This window comes from Hippoglossus stenolepis, chromosome 10 (assembly GCF_022539355.2).
Source record: "Hippoglossus stenolepis isolate QCI-W04-F060 chromosome 10, HSTE1.2, whole genome shotgun sequence".
Taxonomy (NCBI): Eukaryota; Metazoa; Chordata; class Actinopteri; order Pleuronectiformes; family Pleuronectidae; genus Hippoglossus; species Hippoglossus stenolepis.
In genome coordinates, this window is record NC_061492.1 from 9,580,687 (window position 1) to 9,605,745 (window position 25,059).

Below are 25,059 nucleotides of genomic sequence, written 5' to 3' on the forward strand. Positions count from 1 at the left end.
TGTGTGTGTGTGTGTGTGTGTGTGTGTGGAGCTTCCCTTCAAGGTGGAAGTGACCTCAACCTGCCTCCGCCCTGCTCCTCCTCTCTGTCTCTGTCGTCTGTCCATCACTATCTTTCTATCTCTTTACCATCAGCTCTCAGGTTGTTCTTAATTAGTTTTCAACTCTATTTGTGTGGTCGTCATTGTAGTCACGTCAATCTGATTCATTTATACGGACGTGGAAGTGGTAAGAGAAGGCGATCCTGCATGTCCGTCAAACATCGAGTCGTGTATGAAAATGCTCAAAAAGTAATAACATGACACCAATTACATTAATATTCACATTTACAAAAGAAAAGATTACTTTTATAAATTGTTTGCCCCTTTTCTGTGCTGGGATGCACACCAGAAAATATTGAAGCAATCCAATAAAACACGGTATACAGGGTTTATATAAGTTAAACATTTTATACCAGAATTAGTATCCATATGTGGATGATCTCTAAGGCTCAGCACGTAGAGCGGGTCGTCCACTAACCAGAAGGTCTTTGCCCTGATCCCTGGCTCCTCCAGTCTGGGTGCATCTTTGGGCAAGACACTGAACCCTATGTTGCCCCTGACGGCTCCGCCAGAATATAAATGATGTGTGGTAGAAAAAGTGCTGCATTAATGTGGGTGAATCGGTAAATGTGACTTGTAGTAAACAGTGCTTTGACTTGTCATTAAGACTATAAAAGTGTTATATAAATATATGTGTCTTATTACCATTTTGTATATTCAAAAATGTGGATGGGAACATTATTATTGTTGGGTTGGGACCAGGGTTCGAGGTAAATAGTCAAATCATAGATCTGCAGGGTTCAATGAAACATAAAAAACAAAAGCTAGTTTCGGGTAGTTTAAAGATGCAAAAAGACAACATTTCCCCTGCTAGCATATTTTATATGACATAACATTTTACCAATGCACTGATGATATAATAACATTAACATTTTAAATGTTACACTTGTGCTGATCACTAAGTGAAAACAAATCGATGCAGACTCTGTTTCCATGTGTTCACTTTGCAGGCGGCTCCCACATCTACTGCTCTCTTTGCCTAATCACCATCGCCTGCTTGACAATCTGCACAAGTTGTTCCTCTTCCTGCCTTCTCCCTTTGCTTGTTATAGTTGTGTGGGTTTTCACGTGGAACCATCTATCCCCTGTGTTCCTCTGCAGCCAGCATCTGCAAAATGAATGTTAATATGCAACAGGAAAAAAATGAAGTGTTCCTTCATCCATCTGGGCTTCATCTGAATCATGAAGCTCTGCCAAGACATGATGAGTAAAAGACTGAACTGAGCGTTACTGGTGCAAAGCAGCATTTCTTCAGGTGTCAGTTGAGGGAACCTTTCCCCCATTAGAGAGCTGTGCAATTTATCCAGGGGGCGCTGCAGAAACACAAATTCATCCATCAAGTGGGGAGGAAACCAAACAATTTCACTCCCTGCTCCGAATGGATCAAACAGAAGGACTGTAACAGTTGCTCATGTTCAGTTCTCTTTAATGTGGTTGAAAATGCCCATGAATCACCTGTGAGGAGAGTGCACTATGTGGGGCTAACTCATTCTCTATTTTTAGTGTCTTTGTTAGTCATAACACTTACATATCGCAGCTTTGTGGTGCAGCTCATACAGAGAGTGAACTGGTCTTGTTCTTGTTATTTTAAGATCTCAAATGATTCCTCCTGAGGAGTTTCACTTTACTGATCTGTGACTTGCAAAACAGCGTGACTCACCGAGCGTGTGTCTTCAAAATTCAAAGTTGAGGAAGTGTTTTTGTTTCTTTAGGGGGAACTGCAAAGGCTGAAATGATGCAAGAAGGAAAACGGAAAAAACAAGTGCATGATACGAAGGTGAATAAATAAAGTAAACACTAAATAGGTCAAGATGGGATAATCATTTCAACAACAGTCAAAGTTTTCAGCCCCACCTTGACTTTACCACTTTGGTCTGACTAAGATGAAAAAGATCAAATCACTTATTGTAAATTTGCCCTTTGAGATTATACTAAACAATTTATTTAATTAAGATTTCATTAAGCTTTAAATACAATTAATCAATTTAACAAGTTATATTGAAAACAAAAACAGGTTTGAGATAATTCAGCTTCTTGTTTATGAAGCTATCCATCCATCTATCCATCCATCCCCCCATCCATCCCTCCATCCCTCCATCCCTCCATCCCTCCATCCATTCATCCATCCCTCCATCCATCCATCCATCCACATATCCATTCATCTATCCATCCATCCATCTGCAGGCCTGATCTTATTTAACCCTGACACCTCAAACACTTGTTGTTGCTTCCGCTATGCCACAGTTATTAGATTAAAAAACATTTTAAACTCTAAAACTTTCACTTCAGATATGAAATGTATTGTTCCGTGTTTTTATTGAGCTTATTAATGATATGAGCTACAGACAAGTCGTTTCCCCACTAAGGGAACAAGAACAAGTAGCTGATGAGGGGAAAGTGTGAAAGTGCTGCGAGCGACAGGAAGGATGGTGAAGAAGAAGAAGAAAAAACTTTGGAGGGAGTGTCAGACGCTCCCTCGAGGGGCCCAGCGTGTTTGACATCGAATGCAACACAAGGGATTTGTGAAATTTGCCTGACAATGTGTCTGGCAGTGAAGATACTGGATTGAAGAGAGGTACTAAAGGTGTGACAGAAATTTAAGCATAACCACTCATTCTAATAACAAAAGCTAGAATAAATTAAAATCAGGGAATGTGTTACAATAAAAGTGCATTTTAAGCTTTGATTTAACGGAAAGCTACGGACTCAATATGACGACACAGCAGAGTCTAACTTTGGCCACACGGAGGCTTAAGATGCATGTTTTATCTGATATGGCAAGAAAACTACACCATCCAACATGGAGAAATGTACAGTACAAAGAATAAAGGTTTCAGAAAAGGAAAAATTTGAAGACAAATAAAATAATATGGTCAGACATCAACATTTGTTTGTAGTTTAGATCTTGTTGAATTACAAAGATATTACAAATTCCCGTACTTTGAAAGGCTCTCTTCTCTTCAGAGACCAAATATATCTGTTATTATTGCTGAGTAACACTGGAAAATGAAAGAAACTAACTACTAACAACTACAAAATAAATCCATATCTAAATCTATACATCTCTCTATGTATTATAGTATTCATTCCTATCTTTATTTATTATTTAATTGATACGAATAATGACAAAACAGCATGAAAGAAAAGCTGTTGTGATATTTTTACTGCAGCGAATCTACTTCATAGTTGGAGATCAGAAGTTGCTGAATCTAAATAAAACTCTATTGACTCTTTGATTTATTCTTGAAACTACTGTAGTAAATATAATAAAACTACACTGAGTCTATTCTTATTGGAGATTACAACTGGATTATGTAATGTGGTTACCTCACAGCCCCACACTGCTATATTTGTCCATCTGTTTCCTTTTTTAGCCCATGAGTGTATTTGAAGCTGATTCTTCTCTGTGGCACGTGTGTGTGGACGTTACCCTGATAATTGCCGGAGTTTTCATCTGCCAACACGCAGCATCAGTCCCTGCTGCCAGGGCTGAGATTGGCTTTGGTTGATTATGTTTTACATGAGGAGGATCCTTTAATAACAAGATAACAAGAATATTCAGCTTGAGGTGTCATGAATCCCCTCTGAAGCTGCACACCGCTTTTTATTACTCCATCCTGTTCCTGTTACGTGTGTGTGTACACAGTCAGATCCCCAGTGTTGATTTGTGTCCCATTCATTCGCCTGACAGGGAACAGGCTCTCTCACAGACTCTGCCAACATCCTGGTAGACGCTGCTATTCACTGACCAAACCTATTGATCCTCTTGTTATCTTCATCTCCGCTCGTACTTCACATGTAAAGACGCCTGTTTGTTTCGCAGCCAAGGACAGCGCAAGGTGAGAGGATGAATATACATCACGGGTCCTTTATGGCCCCCAAGGTTCTGCTGATGCAGGTTATTCAGCGGTAGGTGAAGCATATTATCTGACATGGATGGATGAATGGATGGACGGGAGAGAGAGGCAGACTCACATGGACGAGCACATGTCCTTTCCAGCCAGTGCTGTTATTGAAGCATGAAGGCAAAATGAGGAGTGTCACGTATTCTTGATACCAGAGGTAATAAAACGTGAGATGCAGATTATAGCCAGGTTCTACATCTCTGAGGCCGTCACGGGATTCTATATAAATAAAGATCAAGAATACACTTTAAATGGCACGTGTTTTTCACAGGCGCACTGTGGGGACTCGCTCACTAACTGGGGACATTAAGGTCCCCACAAGGTTAAACTTCCCTGTGGTCAAACTGTGTGTGTGCCTTTGTACATTTCTACACGTGTTTGTGTGTGTATATGTGTGTGTGTATGAGCTGCAGGAACATGAGCTTGTGTTTTCTTCTTAGAGTTAATAACCAATTCTGAGGTTATCAGATTATTATGTCAAAAGAACACAAAGAAAGGACGATAACAAACAAACAATTATATTATATATAGCTATTTGCTGTTATAAAACGCTACAAATTATGTTATAAAACATTTTTTGTGATAGTTACATAAAATATATTTCTAGTGAAAAATGAAATTTCCATTATGTTATCATTGTAGACAGCTTGCTGCACTTCCATAACTGTCCACTAGAGAGCTTCAGATATCCATATTTGCCATTTTGTACACTGACCATGAAAGCACTCAACATTTTTGTGAATATATAACATTTTTTATATATATATAACAAGCCACAACATACAGATGAATTGCAAGTATTATACGATAGTTGTACGAAATAAGATTTGGAGCGCCTCCTCTTAATACTTTAGAATTTCAGGTGCAGTTTGCTATTGAAAGCACTGAAAAGAAAACATTGAACTCAAACATATTTATTTGTTTCATTTGAATCTGAGATCATTCACAGGCTGGATTTTGGCATTTGCTTTGAAACAACCAGCTTAAATGGAAAATTATGTTCATGAAATCATTTCAAGGCCTTAATTTGCAAATTCATTAGAATAATAAACTTTCTTGCAGTCTTCTAAAATCCTGTGTAATGTTTTGTCATAGAATGATGGTACTTACAGGAAGAAAACAAGATGTCAGCTTTGTTTTTTAAATACTACACCGTCCATATGGCACCTGATGCACACTTATCTGACCAAAAATACAAATAGTGGGTTGAAGTGGTCCCATGATTAAAGCCATATTGTTTACCTTTAATCCAATGATTACGTTTGCATTAAAACCCTTTATTGCCATTGGGCCTCATCAGGGAAGGTTTCACACGACAGAACTGTGATGTTGACGTAGTGCACACTCCGCCCTGCGTGGCTCAGTGTTCGATAAAGTGGTAATAAATGTGCCAAAGTTAATAAAGCATCTCGATAAAGATGTACGGCACATGCAAAGTAAACTGTCAGTATGAACATGCAGAGGGTGGACAAATTAATGTTAACACTTGCATTTACACTGAACTGCAATTGATTAACTTTGTGGTAATAAATCCTAACTGCAAGCACTGGTTTAAAGAAGTGTCTTGTGGGGGTGCATGACGTTCCTGCATAACATCTGCCAGATCTAATGATAAGACAATGCATTTATTCTACTAACAAGCACTGCTTATGTGGCTAAGTTGTTCCAGTGTTTTCCTTGAAATTATTAAAATACATAAATGAGCTACACCACTGCAATGGATGATCTGTTCCTTGGACACAATGAAGACTGGCACTGCTATTTATTTTCAGTTAGTTACACACATACTGTCTTCATGCTGTTATAATGAATAGAGAACAAAATGTTTATTTTTATTGATAAGCATACATAAAACAAAACACGTAGATAAACACACAAACACTATCATTAACACATTACATGTGACGTCCATTTTTAAATGAGCTCAACACCACTGTGTACACAACCATAAATACTAAAATAATCTCTATAATCAAAATAATAATAATGATGACGTCCACTCCGGTGGACACCTATAAGAGCAATAATAAACTGTGACAGTAGGATATCATCATTAATAATTATATATAACAAAATATCTGTCACAGCTGAAAATGGTCTCCAACAAATTCACCTTTTACTCCTGTTTGAGTTATGGTTGTTAAAAACTCCACTTTTCATCAGAAGGAAATTACTTTGTGCTGAATGCAGTTTTCAGACTCATCTGCTTGAGTTTTAACTATAAAATCAGAGTTTTTGTTGAAGAATAGACACAATATCTTTATTACTTGAAACATCTCTATTCTTAACTTCTCTAGTCATAATCATCATGTCCTATCCTGCGTTAACGCTACACTACACCCTCATGTTTGCTTCTCTTCTTTCCCTGGAAGAAGAGCACAACCTGATTAACGTTCTTCTGTCCTGTCCTCGTAATGAAGCAGTAGAGCAGTGGGTCGGCCAGGCAGTTGAGGCTGGAGATGGCAATGCTGATTTTGTAGGGATAGATGAACCATGCAACATCATTGCAGTGATACACCAGCGCTCGGAGCAGCATCATGATGTGGATGGGTCCAAAGCAGAACAAGAGGCAGAGTAGAACCACCGTCAGCAACCTGGAAATCCGTTTACGCTCCTGCTCCTCTGTGGCCTTGTTGGACTTCACCGCCGTGCAGATCCCCCAGGTGGAAAACACCACCAGGAGAACAGGAACTACAAACCCCAGGAAGAAGCGCAACACGTTTACACGAGCCATATTCTCTGAGAGCGGGAGGAAGGTGTCAAAGCACACGGAGGACTTGTTGTTTTCCAGGTACGAGTCCTCCCACGTGATGGTGGAGGCATTGAAACAGATCACCAGCACCCAGATGGAGACGCTCACCGCTGCTGCAGTGCCAACTTTCCTCAAGGATGGGTACTTTAGCGGGTGGACCACTGCCAGGTAGCGGTCGATGGCGACGCAGCAGAGGAAAGCGTCGCTGGTGTAGAAGTTGGTGAAGAGGGAGTAGACGGAGAGCACACACACGTAACCCCCGTGGGCCCAGACTCCCTGCCACAGGAAGTCCAGCCACAGAGACAAACCCACAGTGAAGGTCAGGTCGCTCAGGGCCAAGTTGAACAGATACACCCCGAGCTCATTCTTCTGTCTAATGTGCTGCCATGACACGTAGAGGGAGAAGGCGTTGGACGGGATGGCGGTGATGATGATGGCCATGTAGAAAAATAGGAACGACCTCCTCCTGAATGCGGTGTCAGCCGAGGTGCAGTCTGAGTGATTGGCGAACAGGGTGAAGTTGTCCATTACAGATGTAAGGTTGATACGTTCTCACCTTGTGGAGAAACAAAGAGCGAAATGAGACAGAGTTACAGCAGTGGAGTTGGAATATGTAACATTTTAAGATGAAAGGGCCATTGCACCAATTTGTACACTTTTTTTTGGTTTGGTTTTTCTCGGTCTTGTTTTCACCTTTGACCGTTTGTTGGTTGGTTTGGTTTTTTGTGAGCCAGATCACACAAAAACAGCTGAACAGATTTCCATGAAACTTAGTGAAAGGATGTGGTAGAAGTCAGGGAAAATCCCATTACATTTTGGTGCAGCTGAATTCAGGAATTGTATTTAACTTTCTTTAACGTAATGAGATAAGTATTTTATTTTATTTTTTTACTTTTCCTTCATTTCCTAGGGAATATTTCATGGATATTGATGGAAAAATCAGGCACGTTTATCTGTGTAATTTGGTGCAGATTGATTGAATTTAAGAGGACTAGTTTCAGATTTTAGTTAAATACTGCAATTGATATTTTAAAAATACTGACTAATATTGATCAACTAAATAATCAATTTAAGCAAACAATCGTGATCCTGAATAGGATATTTTACCATTGGAAGAATCACCTTGTCAGTTCATGGAAAAACTACAATCATGATGCTGTTATTCAGTTACTTCAAACCAAGTTCAGCATTTCTGTTTGTGAGTGTTTGTGACTTATTAGCTGACATACATAACAGAACCAATATATCTGCAATAAGTTACTATTGACAAATATATTGACCCAATCAATTCATCAGTCTCGCTCTTCCATTTGAAAACAGTAACAATAATTTATCTGATAGAAACTTTGACTCAGCTTGAGACTGGGTTTGTGGAGATTTAAAGACATGGGCGTTTACAAGTCACAGAGAATGTAAAGACAGATGCCACCTAGATGCATCATGGGAAATGTAGGATTCAGTGAATCTGGGGCTTGCAGTGTTTAAAAGTCAGGATATTTAAACCTCTGCTGGTTTGATTTTTAAAAAACATTGTGTCCCTGTGAATGAAGGAAAGTGAAGGTCCATTTGATCCAATGAATGACAATTACAGTTCAACATTCTCATGAAGTTTTGAGATTTGTTTCCACTCATTTAGTATATTTCAGTTACTGTCTAAAATGTCAACCCACGTATTTAACTCAACTTTAAGCATCAACCATCAACACAAGTACTTTATCAAGTTTTTACAAGGAAAAGCATGAACTTAATTCAAATTTAGGAAAAATAACTCGTAAAGTTCAACTCACTGTGGTTTCAGCCGAGCTTCTGCTCCAGATTCTGTTCAAAAAGTTCATCAACAAAATGGAAACATGAACACAGATGGAGATATTCAGTTGTCTTGACTTCTTCTGCCTAATCAGACGGTTCAGAGAAACAGGAAGAGTCTGAGACCGCCTCCTCATCGCCCCTGACTACTGGGTGTCATTTACTAGGTGATAGGCCATGACTGAACAAACTGTTTGGGGACCACATGGCAGATTTAATTTGAGTATATAGGACGCTGCTCGTCTTTATGTTTGTCGAGTCAATAAAGACAGGGTGATGTTGGTTATTGTCTGATAACGGGAGTTTCCATTAGCATAGTTATGTTGCTACAGCTGGTTGTTATGTGTGTTATAGTGCTCTAACAGTAAACTAAACTTTAAAAAGTCTGTCTGAAAAACTATACTCCCTTGTTAAACCAATTGTGTATGAATAGAATTTGTATTGGTTTTTCTAACAAATAGAAAAGAAGAAAAAATAGAAGAGAACATTTAAATTGTTAGCTACATACCAATACAAATACCTACACAGTGTTTGAATCGATGCAATACCTCAATATATAAAGACAAATAAATCAGGAGGATGACTCTTCTGGGGAAAAAGGCATTTTACAAACAATGTCGATTATGACTGTCCACCGTCATCATTCCTCATTAGAGAGATTGGATGTGAAACAAAGCAATAAGTAAATAATGAAGCAAATATACTCTCAGTATAAAGTCAATATGAGATTTTCAATGTTTTTATGGTATCAAATTCCTTCTTTGTATTTGTATACTGTAGCTATGGCTCAGTATACCCTCTACATTGAATCACAGAGTGTACTTAAAGGACCAATAACCATTTCAATGTACATAAGAGCATGTTAGCATTGTATTTAGAGAGATGGAAAAGGAGCCTTTAATGCAGTAATGGACCAGGACAGCCATCACAGTAAGATTCTGTGATTCAGTGTAAATAAGAAAAAATCTATTCACAAATAAATGCAAACATGATCTTGTTTGCATCACAATCATTGTACATTGTAGAGTTTAATTTTCCAATAAAATGTCCAAACTCTCAGCATATGAATGCTTAGTTTCCACCACACCTATTAAATCGCACTCATAAATAATACTTTGTCTTTTATCTTCTTTTGCAATTACTGTCTAAAAACAAAACCTATAAACAATTCAGTTGTCAGAAAACTGACTGAACTCTCCAATCATTCCCTCCACCACATACAAACTCCCCTGCTTTTCTCTGGAGCTTTCCTAATCTCTTTCTAAACACTCCCACTGATCAAACACTATATCATACGATCCTCTGCATTGTTTATGGTTTGTTGGCGACTGTGACCATTTATGGATCTCTGAGCCTTGTGGCCCAGATGCAGGCTGCAGGGCTCCAGTGTGGCCCTGTGCAGAAGGCATGACAGTCTTTATACTGTAATCTAGTGTTTGATTAGAAGCAGGAACCACAGCATTCTTTCTTTCCTGCTCTGTGGTGGTGATAACATGATGTGCTCAGAGCAAAAAGCCCAGATGAAGACAGGTACCAATAAACCCAGGAAGATCCGCCTGAGTCTTTGCTCCTTCATCAAGCAACGTGAGGAGAAAGCTTGCAGCGCCTCTGTGTGGTCAAATGCGCGGATTGCAGTCCCTCAAGCTTACAATGAAGAAAAGAAACCAGGCAGCCAGATACATGTGCTGATCCAAGATGCCGGAGGTAGATATAGTCCCGTTTATTTGGTTTAGCAGTGCTGAGTCCATCCTTACATGATGCTGACGGATGTAAAAAGCAACAAAAAGCTCTGTGTTGTATTGACCTGAGATTTGAGTTTTTTGCTGCAAATAGCTCCTGGTGGAAAATGCTAAAAAAGAAAATTTCATTAGCTGTCATTTTATTGCCTCAGTATTAAAACATTTATAGATAATTAATACAAAATTCTAAAAGGTTTTGTAGCACCAAATTTGAAAGTCTACTCTGCTCGACTCGTGTAGACAGCTGAAACTCCAAACTTTGATTGTGTTATCACTCGTAGCATCCAGACTTATATATTTGATTAATCATCTAATGACCCCCTAGATTTTTCCTATGATCCTTTAAAATCTCTATATTTTTAAGACTTAAACATCTGCAGAAAAAGTGTCTGCACTTCAATTCAAATGCACCAAAACACAACATACATTATCTCAAAGCACTTAAGACTTACAAAAGTATAGAGAACCAACTACAACATTGAAGAAATAATACACATTAATGGATCAGTATTAACAACCTAACAATTGGAGTTTGTGTTTTTGATAATACTTGTGTATTTTTACTTCAATACAATTTAAACAGCTTTCATTTTACATTGTACTTTACATTTTAGTACTGGTAGAAACCAGTGACGGACAGTTAGTTATCATAATATACTGGAATGAGGTTTCCAGGAACTACCGAACATCATGTTATTCAGTGTGATCGTGGTGCAGAGAAGGATTCTGTTCGTTCAGATGTGTTTCATTAAGGGAAAAGAAATGTCAGGCACAGACAGTAGTAGAAGTGGAAGGATGATCTTGTTCTTGTTGATATTAAAAAGCCTTTTTATCAACATTGAAGCCTGGTGTTTTATTTATTTCCTAAAAAATACTTTCTTAATGTCATTTCATCCCTGTAAACCAAACAAAGTCTTATTCAGTCTTAGATATCTGCCCACTCCGATCTGTGCAACACCGAGTCTGCTCTAATAAATAAATGATTTGATTATCTCCAAGTCTTCTTTTTCTGCTTTTTTTACAAGAGGGATAGTTTGAACGTGTGTAACCCTGGAAGTTAGTTAAATATTTTAGCAAAAATATGTAGTTTTAATATTGACACATTTCAACAAATGCAGTTACCAGGAGATGTTCTCTTCAGGAAAAACAAGGTTCAACCTGAATACACTAAGTTAAGAGTGATACTATTCTATGATGGGTTGAATCAAATGAACTCTCCTCCGAGCCCAAGAGCATTAAAAGAGTTCTCCACTGACTGGGCGACTGTGGCTCAGGGGGGGAGAGCGGGTGATCCACTAACCAGAGGGTAGATGGTTTGATTCCCAGTGCCTCCAGTATGCTTTCCAAAGTGTCCTTGGCCAAGAAACCAAATGGCCTCTGGTGGCTGTGCTGGCAGTATGTGAATGGTGTATAGCGCTCTTTAAATATGTGTGTCCAAATATAATTATACAGAGCGCTCACAATGACAATAAAGGCTTTCTGATTTCTGGATGTGGCTTTGTACTGTAAAGAGCTGTGAGTGCTAATACAATACAAATACAGTCCTTTTACTATATCATTCCACTGGCATAGTATTAAACCTCATTAATATCGTTGGATTGTGTTGGACACATTCTCCTGGTTTCAGCTTCAAGCTTCTTGCCACAAGCCGAGGTAAACTCCACACCGTTTGCAATAACTGATTTAATCACGATAGTCAAAGCATGCTCCTTAGCTGTGGGCCTATATGTAGACATTTATCAGAGGTGGTCTCTTCATTAGAGATTCATTTTAAATGCAGATTGATTTGTTGATTTGACATTCTCTGCTGGGAATCAAGACTCACTAACACACGAGCAGCTATCAGGCTTAATAAGCAGGGAATGGGTGGACGGGGAGGGGTCATTCTGCCTTTATTAGACTGTATCAAGAGTGATGAGACAGAGGTTCAGGGTTCACTTAATTAAATTGAGGACTTTTTAAGACCTTTTTAATACCAGGTAGAATATGATTTAATACGTGTTTCATAGTCAGGTCATCAAACGTATGATGAAAAACCTGGAGGGACGACATTAAGACAATCATTTTAAAGATGGTTTATTAAACTAGACGTGTAGGCAGCAAAAAATATATGTATGGATTTCCCAATGAAAAATAATTGTTCTATAAAACTCAGTAAAATATTTTTCTAATATAAACCCATTAAAAAACAATAATTCATTGTAGCTAACATTAGTGACAGTTGTTGCAAAAAGTGCACAAACTGAAACATTAATGTTTTACAAAAAGTTTCAGCTGAAAAAGTAAAGGGACAAGAAGCTCTTCATGCAAAAAATAAACTCAGATCAACTAAATTTAACAACACAAGGTTATAGCAGCTGTAATTACCACTTGGTGAGGCCAGAAATTGCCGGTGTATGTGCTCTGGATGGAATTAAACCCACTGACCAGTAACTAGCCGTGGTCACACAAACATCTTAAATTCTTCATTTAAGTCTAGAATGTGGCACGATGGAATTACTTCCTGTCTGGAATAAATATCTCCTCATTCACTTTGGTTCAGACTCAAATCTGAACCAGTGGAACGTGTGAAAATGAACCTGAGTTAGAGGGTGGGCTAACATCTCGTTAAGGGAGCGCTGATTGATGGGATTCATGTCTGTGCACCTGCATGTTGAACGAATGCAAGCAGTGGAGTTATTGCTGGCACAGACAATAAAGACCGAAGATCTTTTTCATAGAAAAAGGCTGAAATTTATTTAGCTGCTCCAGTTTCAGGGTTTTGTCAGAGCCGAGAACAGTGAAACGGGGCATCGGACAAAATTCATTTTCAACTAATCTATGCTGACAACACATGGAAATAAAACACTGACACAAATTCAAGAACTGCAACAACTCAAAGTAACCTCCTTTTAAATTCTTGAATGAGAGATGCTGCTACAACATAAAACACGGACCTTCCCTCTGTGAAATAAACTTTTGAGTCTCTCCCAAGAATCTCTCAGGGATATAAAGTCGTAATACGGCGGGGAATGACGTGATCACAGCAGTGCACGGGGATAAACAAAGTTAAACCAGGTCAAAGGCCTCACAGTAGATTAATGACATGAAATAACTGGATGTCAGGTCGGAACATACAACAGGCCAACAGGAACATACAACAGGCTTAACAGAGATACACAAGGATACCGTAGATTATCTTTTTTAATGTTAATCCAATATGTTAGTATGAAAACAAGGGCTAAACAATTCATTTTAAACATGAGTGGCCTTATCCTAAAACCTTTGCTGTAAAATGTTTGTTTGGCATAATTTGTTTCTAGTTTAGCTTAAAAAAAACACAACAAGAGAGAACAGCCAATTAAATGATTTTTTCATTATAGCACCAATTTCAACATGCTGGTATGGTAACACACACACACACAATTTAATGTACACTAACATGATCATATCTCAAAATAGCTAATGATGACAGAATCGCAGTCAGTGTTCTCTAATGACGTGGAGATATGGGGGTCGTGCTTGATGATAGTCAGTGAATCTCCAAGGTTAAGAGTCATTTACTGGTGATTCTAATCATACAAATGTTTTGCACCCATTGACTGGGTGAAATTGATTGTTGGCTAAACCTTGTGCCCTTTAGTTAATGTTGCTGCGCCCGTCCAACTTTCCTTTAATAATCTATGGATACTTGCCATAGAATATTTGGAAAAGCACCACAACGGTGATAGATTCATTAGAGGCAAGTTCTAAAAGAGAAAGTGAACAAGCTAAGTAGGAAAACTTCCTCTGAGTCACAAAGCTGCTACTGTAAACTGCTGAATCATAAGGGACAGGTTCTCCTGGACTGGATTTACCTAAATGTAACCTGTGATCGTAGTTGGGCAGTAATAGATAGGCTACATGTGATCAAAGCGATGTTATCAGATTATTAAAAATATCATGATATCCATGAAGTAATTAAAAATGCTTCTACTATTCCTGCAAACCAAATATGAAGTTGCTGTCGTCTGCGTAAAAGTCATCACCTCATATCTGAAGAAACGCAAAGAGGTTTTGGTTAGCATAACATTTGAGAAAAAAGGAGCATTTTGTGTATTCCATTACTGGCTATATTTTAAACTAATGTAACCTTTAACCGAGCAAAGTCAACGTGAGTAGATGATTTAATCATTAAGTCAGTTGTTTTTAGGAGCAGGTCACTGTTTGCCCTAATTTGTGCTTTCAAAATCAGTATTTATATTCATTAAGGAAGATTGTGTATCCATTTGAGTTGCTTATAGAAAGTACTCCAGTAATACACAAAAATCAAGTGATGGATGAAGATACTGTCAAGAGAAATTGCAGTAAACTTTCATTCCACTGTATCAGGTGAATTGAGAATTCAATAGTACACAAAGTACATGGGTGAACATTCTTCTATATGAGCCTACTGTGTGGCAAAAGACAAACTCTAAATAGTATTTCAGATAAATCAAGTTTTGATTTGTGTTTCTCATTAAAACACACAAGTCATTTCCCCTACATATTACATCCATTATTGTGTACATAAAAGCATAGTATTAAATATCCCCTGATAATGCTATTTATTCACATTATCGTAAGTATCATTGAATACGAGTCATATCCTGTATGTTGTATCATTTTAGCAGCACGAGTAAGCATCACATCTGATCTTATGCTTTAAAAATAACCACAGGCTTAATTTGCTCCGCTCTGTTGATGTAAGTGGACACAACAGAGCGTTGATATGTGGTCATATCTGATCCTCTGTGATGATGCCTTTTCCTCCTGTAGATGGCGATAACTTTCCTCCTAAAGTACTGCCCTGAGAAGACATACAGCAGTGGGTTGAGGGCACTGTTGAGAAAGGCCAGATACACTGAAACCTGACCTCCTATATCGAGGGTGTGAAACCACAGCTCCTCGTCCAACACCTGGAAGTCACATAGGGTGTCGAGGAGGGTGAATATCTGGAAGGGGCCCCAACAAAGTAAGAAGAGTAGTGTGACAGAATACACAAGTACTGTGGCCTTTTTATCATCAGTGTTATGAAAACCTACACTCTCCCTCCTCTGAGCTAAAGTGTTGATGATGTTTCCACTGCTGAAGACGATCATCAGAACAGGCAGGGCAAAGCCAACAATGTTCATCAGAATCTGATGAGCAAACTTCCAAGAGATATCATGAGAGAAATCCAATACACAGGACGTTATCTGGTAGTCCTCGATGAACTTTACCTTTCTGTGAATCATAGTCGGAGTACTCAGTAGAAGTCCTAATATCCACAGGATGAGGCAGGCCACCTTGGCATAACGTGTCCGTCTCAGCCACCTGGCCTTCATTGTCTTTACGAGGGCTAGGTAGCGGTCAACGCTAATCATGACCATGGTGTAGATGCTGGTGTAGAAATTGATGAGGATGATGGAGTTGACCAGTTTGCATAAGGGGTCTCCATACGGCCAGTTATAGCCGTTGAGTATGTACATTGCCCAGAAAGGAAGGCCACACAGCAGAATGAAGTCAGCCAGTGCCAGGTTGCCCAGATAGATCTCTGCTACAGTCAGTCGATCCCTTTGGGCTACAAACACTGCCAGGACAAAGCCGTTAGAGAGAAGACCTATCAGGCACAGGATGAAGATGTATGGGGGAACGACAGCGTGGATAACGTCCCACTCTGCGGAGGTTGGAGACTCTGATGGACCCGCTGGCAGGGACGTGGTGCTGTATTCAGACCAAAGTGCTGCCACAGAAGTAAGCTTCATTGGCTCCATGGGCTTGAAAACAAAATTCAGAACTCATCATTAAAAGGCTATAGTTGGATTCAAAAGACACAGTGTTGTTATTTGACAACTGCTGCACAGAAAACTGCTATCTTACCTATTTCCTTCGCTGCATGTCTGGAACTTCTATGTTGTTAAATGTTTTCATGCGACACCTTAATAGTTCAAATTATCTACAATTTAATTGCTAAACAACTAGCTACATTTCAAAGACCCTGTAGAAAGAAAGGACGGACGATGAGAAGTCCTTACCGTGTGTTTCCTGAAAATATTCCCAAAGTCTTAAGTCAAGAGACACGTCTGGGACATCTGTGTACACTGAGCTCCTGGTGAAAGTATACGGCAAGTCAGAAGGGAGATGTGCTACGAGAGGGTTTGTATACACAGTTGCATTCTTCCACACTTGGCCAAGGAGTTAAATACATCAACTTGTTTACGTAAGAGTCAAATTTTTGGTCCCTGCACATATTAGAGACACGTATGCTGAAGCCGCAGTGCACTGAATGTTTGGAGAGAAGCTGAAACGGCAGACAGCAATTTACCAAATGTGTTCAATTAATCAATGCAACCACAGAGTATAAGACAATTTTATTATGACATTTTATTTTATTAATCGTAACGTAAAACTCTTAAAATTATACTGATACACAATGTTTACTCATACAACAACAGTCTCCGAAGCCAAAAGGAAATGTGACCTCACTAAATTATTCGCAGTTCATATGAATGTCATCTATCTTATTTACCCAAATAGCATGAATATGAAATTATACTGTCTGTAATACCTCACTCTATTCTTTGATGTTGAGATATCATGAATAAATGCTTTTTGATTTCAAAACATTATACCGACTATTTAAAGTTACTGATTCACAACTCTTTGACTTTGATGTACAAAAACTTGATTTATCCCTATTCCGTTCTATCTTTGATCAATTTATTATCCTTCCTTTATCTGTTCTTAATTTCAAGATTATAAAATGACAACAATAAAAGACTTCATGGGGCTTAAAACCAAACAAGAACACAACCTTTTTTAAAGTATACAATGACACGTGTTATTTTAAACATTAGCGTAGCTGAGGCACCCCTTTTATGGTCAAAGTAACCACAGCACACTCGAATCATGCAGCACATCAAGTGCGTAAACAATCCTTTGTTATCCAAACAGCCCACAGCTCATCCTTCCGGCAGTCACAGGTGATACTTTTTTGGAGACAGCAACACTCATACATTGTTGAAATATCTTAAATAATGACGAGATCGTTTTTTATGCCTTATTGGAAAATGAGTCATCTATAATCAAAATGCTTTGTGGTCGATGTTTTGTTTACTTAATTTTTCACATTGATGCAGTAAGCATATTTCAATCTATACACACTATACTCCATTATACAAATGATGCCTTCTCTTTGTCAGATCTGGAAAAAAAAAAACTCTTGACAACTTTAAAAATAGTCACAGTGATAATTGCTCTAGAATAGAAAACTGCACCGCTGATAACACACATGAGGAACATCAGCAACTCAAGATTTGTTTAAACAGCCACACTTTGTTTAGTAAGAATTACTGAAGTAGAATAACTCTGAAAATAATCAACTATTCACAATAAAGAAATATACTATAAAGCTCAAACACAATGACAAACAATACAGTATAAAGGAGAACATTATACTGTCAAGGTATAGATGTTATTTATATACACAAAACAATGGAGCTGTATATGTTAAATATACACTTAATTAATTGACTTTTAATTTGTATGCTGTTACATCTGGAATTTCTTTTTCATAAAATAATGAAAATCTGCAACACAAAACTGAACCCTGAAAAACTGTTTACTTTCTTGCCAAGAGTTACATGAAAAGATGAATTAGCCAGTTAGCTTTACAAAGCCAGGCTAGCAGTTTCTTTATGCTTATCTTAGTCAACAAGCTACAAGCTAGAGCTCAATATTTACCATACATATGGGTATCAACTAATTATTTCCAAGAAAGTGAGAAAGCATATTGCATTTCAATCTACATGTAACTTAATTCTTTAATGCCTGTTTTTAGTCAATTTTGTAATTTTACTAAAATGACATTTAGATTTTAGTAGTCTCACTTTGTTTAGTTGAGTTGACATTGGGGCTGGAATAACCATAATTTCCCCATTCCTGTTTCCTCCTGCACAACATGAGTCTAAACACTTCTCTCGCTCTCTGCTTAAAGTGCTTCCCCACAATCACGTACAGGAAAGGGTTCAATGAGCTGTTACTGTAGCCAAGGTAAGTAGCTAACTGGTTGCCAATGTCCAACACATAGGCCCACGTACATCCAGAGAGGACCTCATAATGATCCAAGGTGTCAAGGACAATGAGAATCTGGTAGGGCAGCCAGCAGAGAGTAAACACAGCCAGAACAATGAGGACGAGGTATGCTGCTTTCCTCTCCACACTCCCTCTGCTGCCTTGTCTCATCTTCTGGCTGCTCTGGATGACTTTAACGATGTTGTAGCTGCAGAAAGTGACAATAGGAACAGGGATAAGGAAGCCTACTATGCAGACAGTCACGTTGTAGCGCAGTCTCCAGCCGTCATGGGGGTATGCCAGGTAACATGCATCAACGCCCAGATGAGGGAAGAACTGCACAGAGCGGAAGAGGATAGCAGGGAAGCTGAGCAAGATTCCAACAATCCAGATACTGAAGCAAATTCCACGTGCCCAGAGGGCTCGTCTCTTCCGCCCCTGGGTCAGCGGCCTGGTGAGGGCCAGGTATCTGTCCACACTCACAAGCGTTAGGAACATCACACTGCAATAATAATTCATCCCGATGACAATATTGATAAGTTGACACATGAGCTCGCCAAACTTCCAGTTGAACCTGTCAAGAATGGTCGCCACCCAGAATGGCAGACAGGAAACCATGAGGAGATCAGCCGCTGCCAGGTTGCCCAAGTAGATGTCGGCCACAGAGCTGCGCTGCTTCTGGAGACAGAACACGCAAAGCACGAAGGAGTTGCCGATCACGCCGAGAAAGCAGATGATGGACATGTAGGCCGGCTGCATGGTGTAAATCCACTCCCATGCATCTGTTTGGTTGCAGACAAGCTCAGATATTGAAGCGCTTTCCATGAGTTACTCCTCCTGTGAGCCGAGGATCACTGTGAAAGCTGCTGCACAGTCAAAGCACCTTTAGAGGCAGAGAAATAAGGATGAGTTCAAACCTAATGCATGTACCTGTAAAACCTTTTAACTGTGTCAACATAGTTTTGATGTACGTCATGATTTGAGTTGTAAGTGTGAAGGGACAATTGATTTAATGGAGTGTGGCTAATAGTGGTTTATCAGACTCACAGCAACAAAATTCCATTGTCAAAGACAGGAGTCGTAGCAGCAGTTACTGGAAAGCGCCTGTCTCAGATTGAAACAACTCAGCCCATACGCCTGGATACATATAGTGTCGTTACACATAGACATACACACGTACAATGACAATTTAAGATCAACTGAATTTTGAAATGTAATGTAATTCTCCAGCCTTAGCACATATTTTTCCATTTTTTGTTTGGACTCGCTTGTGAAAGCAGTGTCTGAAATCATATCCCCTGGGTGGGCGGTTTTTCATGGAGGCTGTTGAGTGATATTTGAGGGCTGGCAGTGCTACACCATGAGCAGCATATTCGGTCAACCTCATGTCTCAAAACTTTGATACACAACTATTTTCCCCTTCTCTCAGTCCACGTTTTACTTCTTTAGGTCACAGGTTTTATTTATTTTAGTAAGCTGTAGCATTTAGCATAGCTCGCTAATATTAGTAACACTAGACATGATTTTTATTTTATTTTAGATGAAGCCCTGGTCAGTAATCATCTGCTCCCGTGCCCTCAATATTGGGAGCGTAAACTGTCTTACTGTCGTGGATTAATCTGACCCAACCTCTCTGTGTTTGGATTTGAAACAGCAGGTGATGAACTGAGTCACAGACAAACGTCAAGCAAACTAGACTTACGTACCTCTGGTTGTATGCCTCCACCACATGGTGCAGTTTCAGTGCAATGTTCTGTCGACAGGTCACTGTGAAACTGGCCTTTGACCACTCATATATAATCACTTCATCCGTGAGTCCAATTGAGCGTTTGTACCATATTTGAAGAAATCTCCTTGAGATGTTGCCTTCACACGACCAAAAACATATTTTGTAAGGTCACAGTGACCTTGAACTTTGACCCTTTGAGCACCAACATCTAATCGGTTTAACCTTGAGTCCAATTGAAAGTTTGTAACAAATTTGAGGAAATACTCTCAGGGCGTTCTTGATATAAATTGCTCATTAAAATGGGACAAACAAAATAATGCCTCTGGCCACAGAGAATAGGAGAACCTGTCGCTACACGAAACATATGTAAAATAAATTCCTTCCTTTTCAGAGACTGGTTTTTCGGAGAGGAAGTGTGTGAAATGCATGCTGTCAGAATCCTGACAGTCAGACAAAAATACACAAAACAGGTCAAACTGTGTATGATTGGTGCACACTCAACCATTTGAGGTCACTTTTTTCTGGCGTGTTTTTATTTTTCCGTTCCACAACAGTTTTGAGCCCAGGCAATAGTCTCCTGACCGAGACTTCCTGTTTGGCAACACACGCCTTCATTTCTGAGACAACTAGGGGTGTACCCTCTCCCACAGCCCACACTGAGTCAACACTGGGCCATTAAAAGGTGGTGTGGGGAGAAATGTATAATGAGAGCAAACAGCCAGCAAAAAGGGAGCATGTTTGTGTGTCACCACTGGAAACTCTTAAAGTCTGGAGACAGTGACTCAGAAACATAAGAAAACACTTAGCAGGCAGTTGTTGGGGCTCACTTACATTATTATTGTTGTGCTTAACATCTAAAAGAATTATAAAGATTCACAGAGGCACCCATAAATCATTTGTATGTTTTATTTGATGCTTATGTTCAGAGATAAAAAAAAAGAAGGTAATATTCACAATCTGAGTCATCAGAAATACAAGAGAGCATCTGAACATTTATATACATTATTTTACAGGTACATTTAAATCACGCTAGCTGTACATTCAACATACTGATATTGTTTAATTTATTAATTAAGTATAATTGTATTGGTTTAGTTTTTCTGCTTATGCTTATTATTTACATAATTATTCAGCATGCTTGAGACACCCTCTCCAGGAGATGACAATTCAGTCCCATATGACCAAATTATCACATTTCCTGAAAGAATCTCCTCACAGAATGACTTGCGGAAAAGGGATTTAGTCACATTATTACACAATCATTTCCACTGAAGAATGTAGCTCATCATATGAATCATTTTGATCGGCATTTGGATTATTATTTTCCACAGTCGTCTCTCTGCTTATTGTTCTTGGAACAGTGCGACCACCACTCTTTATTTCACAGTCTTTAGAGTACAGGACAGGTGGGAGCTTGTGGACTCCATGGTAGCTCTCCTCTTGATATTCCACTGCTTGAAGACTTCCCCAGCTTTCTTCCTGAAGTTCTTTCCTACGATGACATACAGGATGGGGTTGAGGACACTATTGAAAAAGGCCAGGTAGCTGGAGATCTGGTGCAAAATGTCCAGGACGTTCGAAAAGTGACAACCTCCCAGGACCTCCTCTCTTTGGAGCAGGTCCAGTACGGTGAGCAGGTGGAACGGTACCCAGCAGATGAGGAAGGCAAGGAGGACGGCCAGTATCAAAGTGGTAGCCTTCTGCTCGGTTTTCTCAGCGCTGAACCTTTCCACACTCTGGACTCTTAAAGTCTGAATAATTTTGAAAGTGCAGAATGAGATAATTGAAATTGGGACAACGAAGCTAAAAATGATCAACATCCTGTCACAGAGCATTTCCACGGTGTAGTTTGGGTAATCCAGATAGCAGGCATTTACATCATACTCAGGGAAATATTTCAATTTGCGGAAGACGATTGTTGGGACACCCATGATCAATCCGAAACTCCAAATCAGCAGACAGCCCAGCTTGGCATACTTGGGCCTGCGCATTCTACCATGGGACAACGGATGCACCAGTGCCAGATAGCGATCTATGCTCACCAGAACAAGGAAGTAAATGCTAGAGTAGACGTTCATCTGAATGCCCAGGTTGACAACTTTGCACATGAACAGACCAAATGGCCAATTGAAATCATTGGCTAGATTGATGGCCCAGAAGGGCAGACAGGACAACAGGAGGAGGTCGGCAGCGGCCAGGTTGCTCAGGTAGATCTCAGCCACGGTGCAGGGCTTCTTGTTGAGACAGAACACCATCAGAACAAATACGTTCAGCACAACTCCCAGCACGGTGAGGATCAGGATATACACTGGCTGGCTGGCGGTGAGCCAATCCCAGCCGTGTTCAGGACATTGTGTGACATTGGTTTCGTTTTGATATCCATATAAAACTGTGGTGTTGAGGTCTGGAACGCTGTGAACATAAAACAAAAAAAAGACGATTATACACTGATGAATAAGTAAAGCTTATTTGCGTTCTTCCTGGGAGTTAAATGAGAATATCGGCTGTCATGTCTTTGCAATAAATTTTAAGCTGGAGCCAGCAACTGGGTATCAGCCTAATGCAAAGCAGGGTTTCAGAAAATCAATCAATCATTTCAATGTCTTTATTTAGGATTAATGTCAGTGATATCATATCAGAGTAGAATAATGCACAATCATCAGCATACACGATACATACTTTGATAATCCGAGACATTTACTTTTCTTGGCCACCGTACAACCAACACCAAACTTATGACATAATATAAAATGAATCCCCTCCCGTTGTTTCATTAGTTAATTATTAATGTGTCTGTTAAGTATTTCTCTTTCTGAAACAATGGGATTTATTGTTGGGAGTGTGTGGGAGAGCCTCCATCTGCTGGGGTAATGTTCACTGAAGGATCACCTCCTGACTCGTTTCCATTGGAGCTGAACGAAAAAGTCCCTGGCTCGGTCAATGCTGAAGACATTATTGCTTGTACAACATTGTGACTGAGGCAGAGAACTAAAATAGCAGAAGCTACAATAAAAAAAGAGCTTTTACAAACAGCTAATCGCCAATTGAGCCCTTTGAGTGACAGGTACACACCCAATTATAAAGCAAAGTTCTGTATTAATTGCCCACCTCTATTTTGTTTATCATTTATGTACTAATTGATGCAGTGCAACCTTAGATCGCACCAACAGCGAGCCTCTCAATCAGTCATTAGATTCCGTTTTGCCTGATTCCCACTGGTCCGCTAATGAGCAACAGGCTCAGCTCTGTTCCGTAAAATTTGTTTTGTTACTGAATTAATTATTAGTTTTGAAATCCTGCTCTACACGTATGGGGATGTTTCTAAATTATTTATAAAACCATCAACAATCTCTGGAGCTGTGATTTCAGAGCAAACTTCATACGATCCAAAGAGTCACCACAGAGTTTATTTTTGTTGAAAGAAGAAGAAACCAGCGCAGTGGCAGCGGACAAATTGAATCCAGAAGCTCTTGTTTCAAAGTGCAATTTGGGTTTTACAATAAATAAATTCAGTCAATATAATTTCCATTCAAATTCCAATTCAATCAAACAGCTTACCGACATGAACACAAAACTTATTTAGAGAAACAGGTGAGATGCTGCAAGACATTTGTACTGTGAGAAACAATTCTGGTTATTCAGTTATTCAGTTATGTCACAATATATATTCTGTCACCCAACATAACGTGATGTATAACATAATCTAATCAACAACTTTCCCAACTCATGTCAACTTACCAATATACCAAGTTTCTGTACAATGTCACTGACCAAAATGACCATGTAACCTGTCACTTTTAATCCATAAAAAGGTAACATATCTCTATTTATGTGAAATGTTTTAAAATATATAAGTCTTATAAATACCTTGTAGGTACAAGAGTCATCCTTCCAGAGTGAGTAAAGATACGAAATGTACAGACGCAGAACAACACTGTTGCTGGTTCCCTCTTTTTCCCTCCTCTGTCGTCCCTGACTCAGTCTCTAAAAGGAAACTGTAATTTTAGTGATCCCAGCCAGAAAGTCATGCTTCAGCCTGCATGCTCTCTTTCTTTTCCCTGTGTCTCCTCCTCTCACTGAGATCATACTCTGCATTAGAGTGTATCATGTGATCTGACATACTTAACATTGACTTTCTGATGTTTCAGGACTTAAGCTTCAGCTATACATGTGTAATTACACAACTGTGTGAGGACGTTAGAGAGCATTACTGCAAAAACAACTCAATGTAAAATAAATTGCTCTTTACATATACATTACTTGCGGTCTCAATCTGTTGTGAAGCACTTTGCATTTCACAAATTTGAAAGGTGCTATAAAAAAATGTTTGATTGATTGATTGACACGATGGTGTCGAAATGGGTTTGGACTACGATGCCTGGTAAGAGCTGAAAACATCTGAACTAAAGAGTTACATTTAAGCAATTTTTTATTGTGTTGCTTTAGATTTGTATTGCTGTGAGACATTTGAAAACGTAAACTATTTAACTGTGGGGCCCTGAGACCCCCATCCTGTTTGTTGCAAATTTGCAGTGAGGTTATTTTCTTACACGTGTGACTCACCCAAAACTACCGGACCGGTCTCTGTATCACCCTGTTCTTCTTTTGACAAAGACAATGAGTCATTTCAGGGGGAAAAAGGATGGAAAACAGAATAATCTAACAAATCTTTTTTCCTGTTTTCCTGTATTCTGAATAAAAACCCTTCCCCTGAGCGTTAAGTCAGTGCTGACCCTCTCCTCTGCTCAGCCTAATCTTCTCAGTTTTATATGAGACAAATGACATATTATCAGGGTTTCTATAGATTTTCTATACTGTGCGTGTGCGTGTGTGTGTGTGTGTGTGTTAGTTTGAACAAGCGGGGTAATTTGAGAGATTTTAAGATCTCACAGTGCAGCTAAATAGGGAGAATGCACTTTAAACCAAATGGCATTTTCAAGTTAGCGATGATTAGAGTCAACAAAGGGCTGAAGAGCA

The 25,059-nt window shown here is 39.2% G+C and overlaps 4 protein-coding genes across 4 annotated transcripts; all 4 read right to left on the minus strand.

The window, feature by feature from the left end:
* Positions 1–5,774: 5,774 nt before the first annotated feature.
* On the minus strand, positions 5,775–8,669 carry LOC118116690 (psychosine receptor-like). Its single transcript, XM_035168519.2, has 2 exons — positions 8,544–8,669; positions 5,775–7,312 (listed from the first exon to the last, which is right to left on the minus strand). The coding sequence occupies exon 2, from the start codon at positions 7,282–7,284 to the stop codon at positions 6,334–6,336; it is 951 nt and encodes a 316-aa protein (XP_035024410.1). The 5' UTR covers positions 7,285–7,312; positions 8,544–8,669; the 3' UTR covers positions 5,775–6,333.
* Positions 8,670–14,924: 6,255 nt separating this feature from the next.
* bdkrb1 (bradykinin receptor B1) lies at positions 14,925–16,054 on the minus strand. Its single transcript, XM_035168514.1, has one exon. It carries the CDS (start codon positions 16,052–16,054, stop codon positions 14,957–14,959), a length of 1,098 nt encoding a protein of 365 aa, XP_035024405.1. The 3' UTR covers positions 14,925–14,956.
* Positions 16,055–18,149: 2,095 nt separating this feature from the next.
* On the minus strand, positions 18,150–19,178 carry LOC118116686 (B2 bradykinin receptor-like). Its single transcript, XM_035168515.1, has one exon. The coding sequence runs from the start codon at positions 19,176–19,178 to the stop codon at positions 18,150–18,152; it is 1,029 nt and encodes a 342-aa protein (XP_035024406.1).
* Positions 19,179–20,972: 1,794 nt separating this feature from the next.
* Positions 20,973–24,076, minus strand: LOC118116529 (B2 bradykinin receptor). Its single transcript, XM_035168272.2, has 2 exons — positions 23,950–24,076; positions 20,973–22,494 (listed from the first exon to the last, which is right to left on the minus strand). The coding sequence occupies exons 1-2, from the start codon at positions 23,967–23,969 to the stop codon at positions 21,459–21,461; spliced, it is 1,056 nt and encodes a 351-aa protein (XP_035024163.1). The 5' UTR covers positions 23,970–24,076; the 3' UTR covers positions 20,973–21,458.
* Between the last annotated feature and the right edge of the window lie 983 nt (positions 24,077–25,059).

Coding starts and splice junctions, on each gene's coding strand:
- LOC118116690 (XM_035168519.2), bottom strand. CDS start 7,284: ATGGACAACTTCACCCTGTTCGCCAATCACTCAGACTGCACCTCGGCT.
- bdkrb1 (XM_035168514.1), bottom strand. CDS start 16,054: ATGGAGCCAATGAAGCTTACTTCTGTGGCAGCACTTTGGTCTGAATAC.
- LOC118116686 (XM_035168515.1), bottom strand. CDS start 19,178: ATGGAAAGCGCTTCAATATCTGAGCTTGTCTGCAACCAAACAGATGCA.
- LOC118116529 (XM_035168272.2), bottom strand. CDS start 23,969: ATGACTCTTGTACCTACAAG. Junction 22,495..23,949: donor ATGACTCTTGTACCTACAAG/GTATTTATAAGA, acceptor TTATGTTCACAG/CGTTCCAGACCTCAACACCA.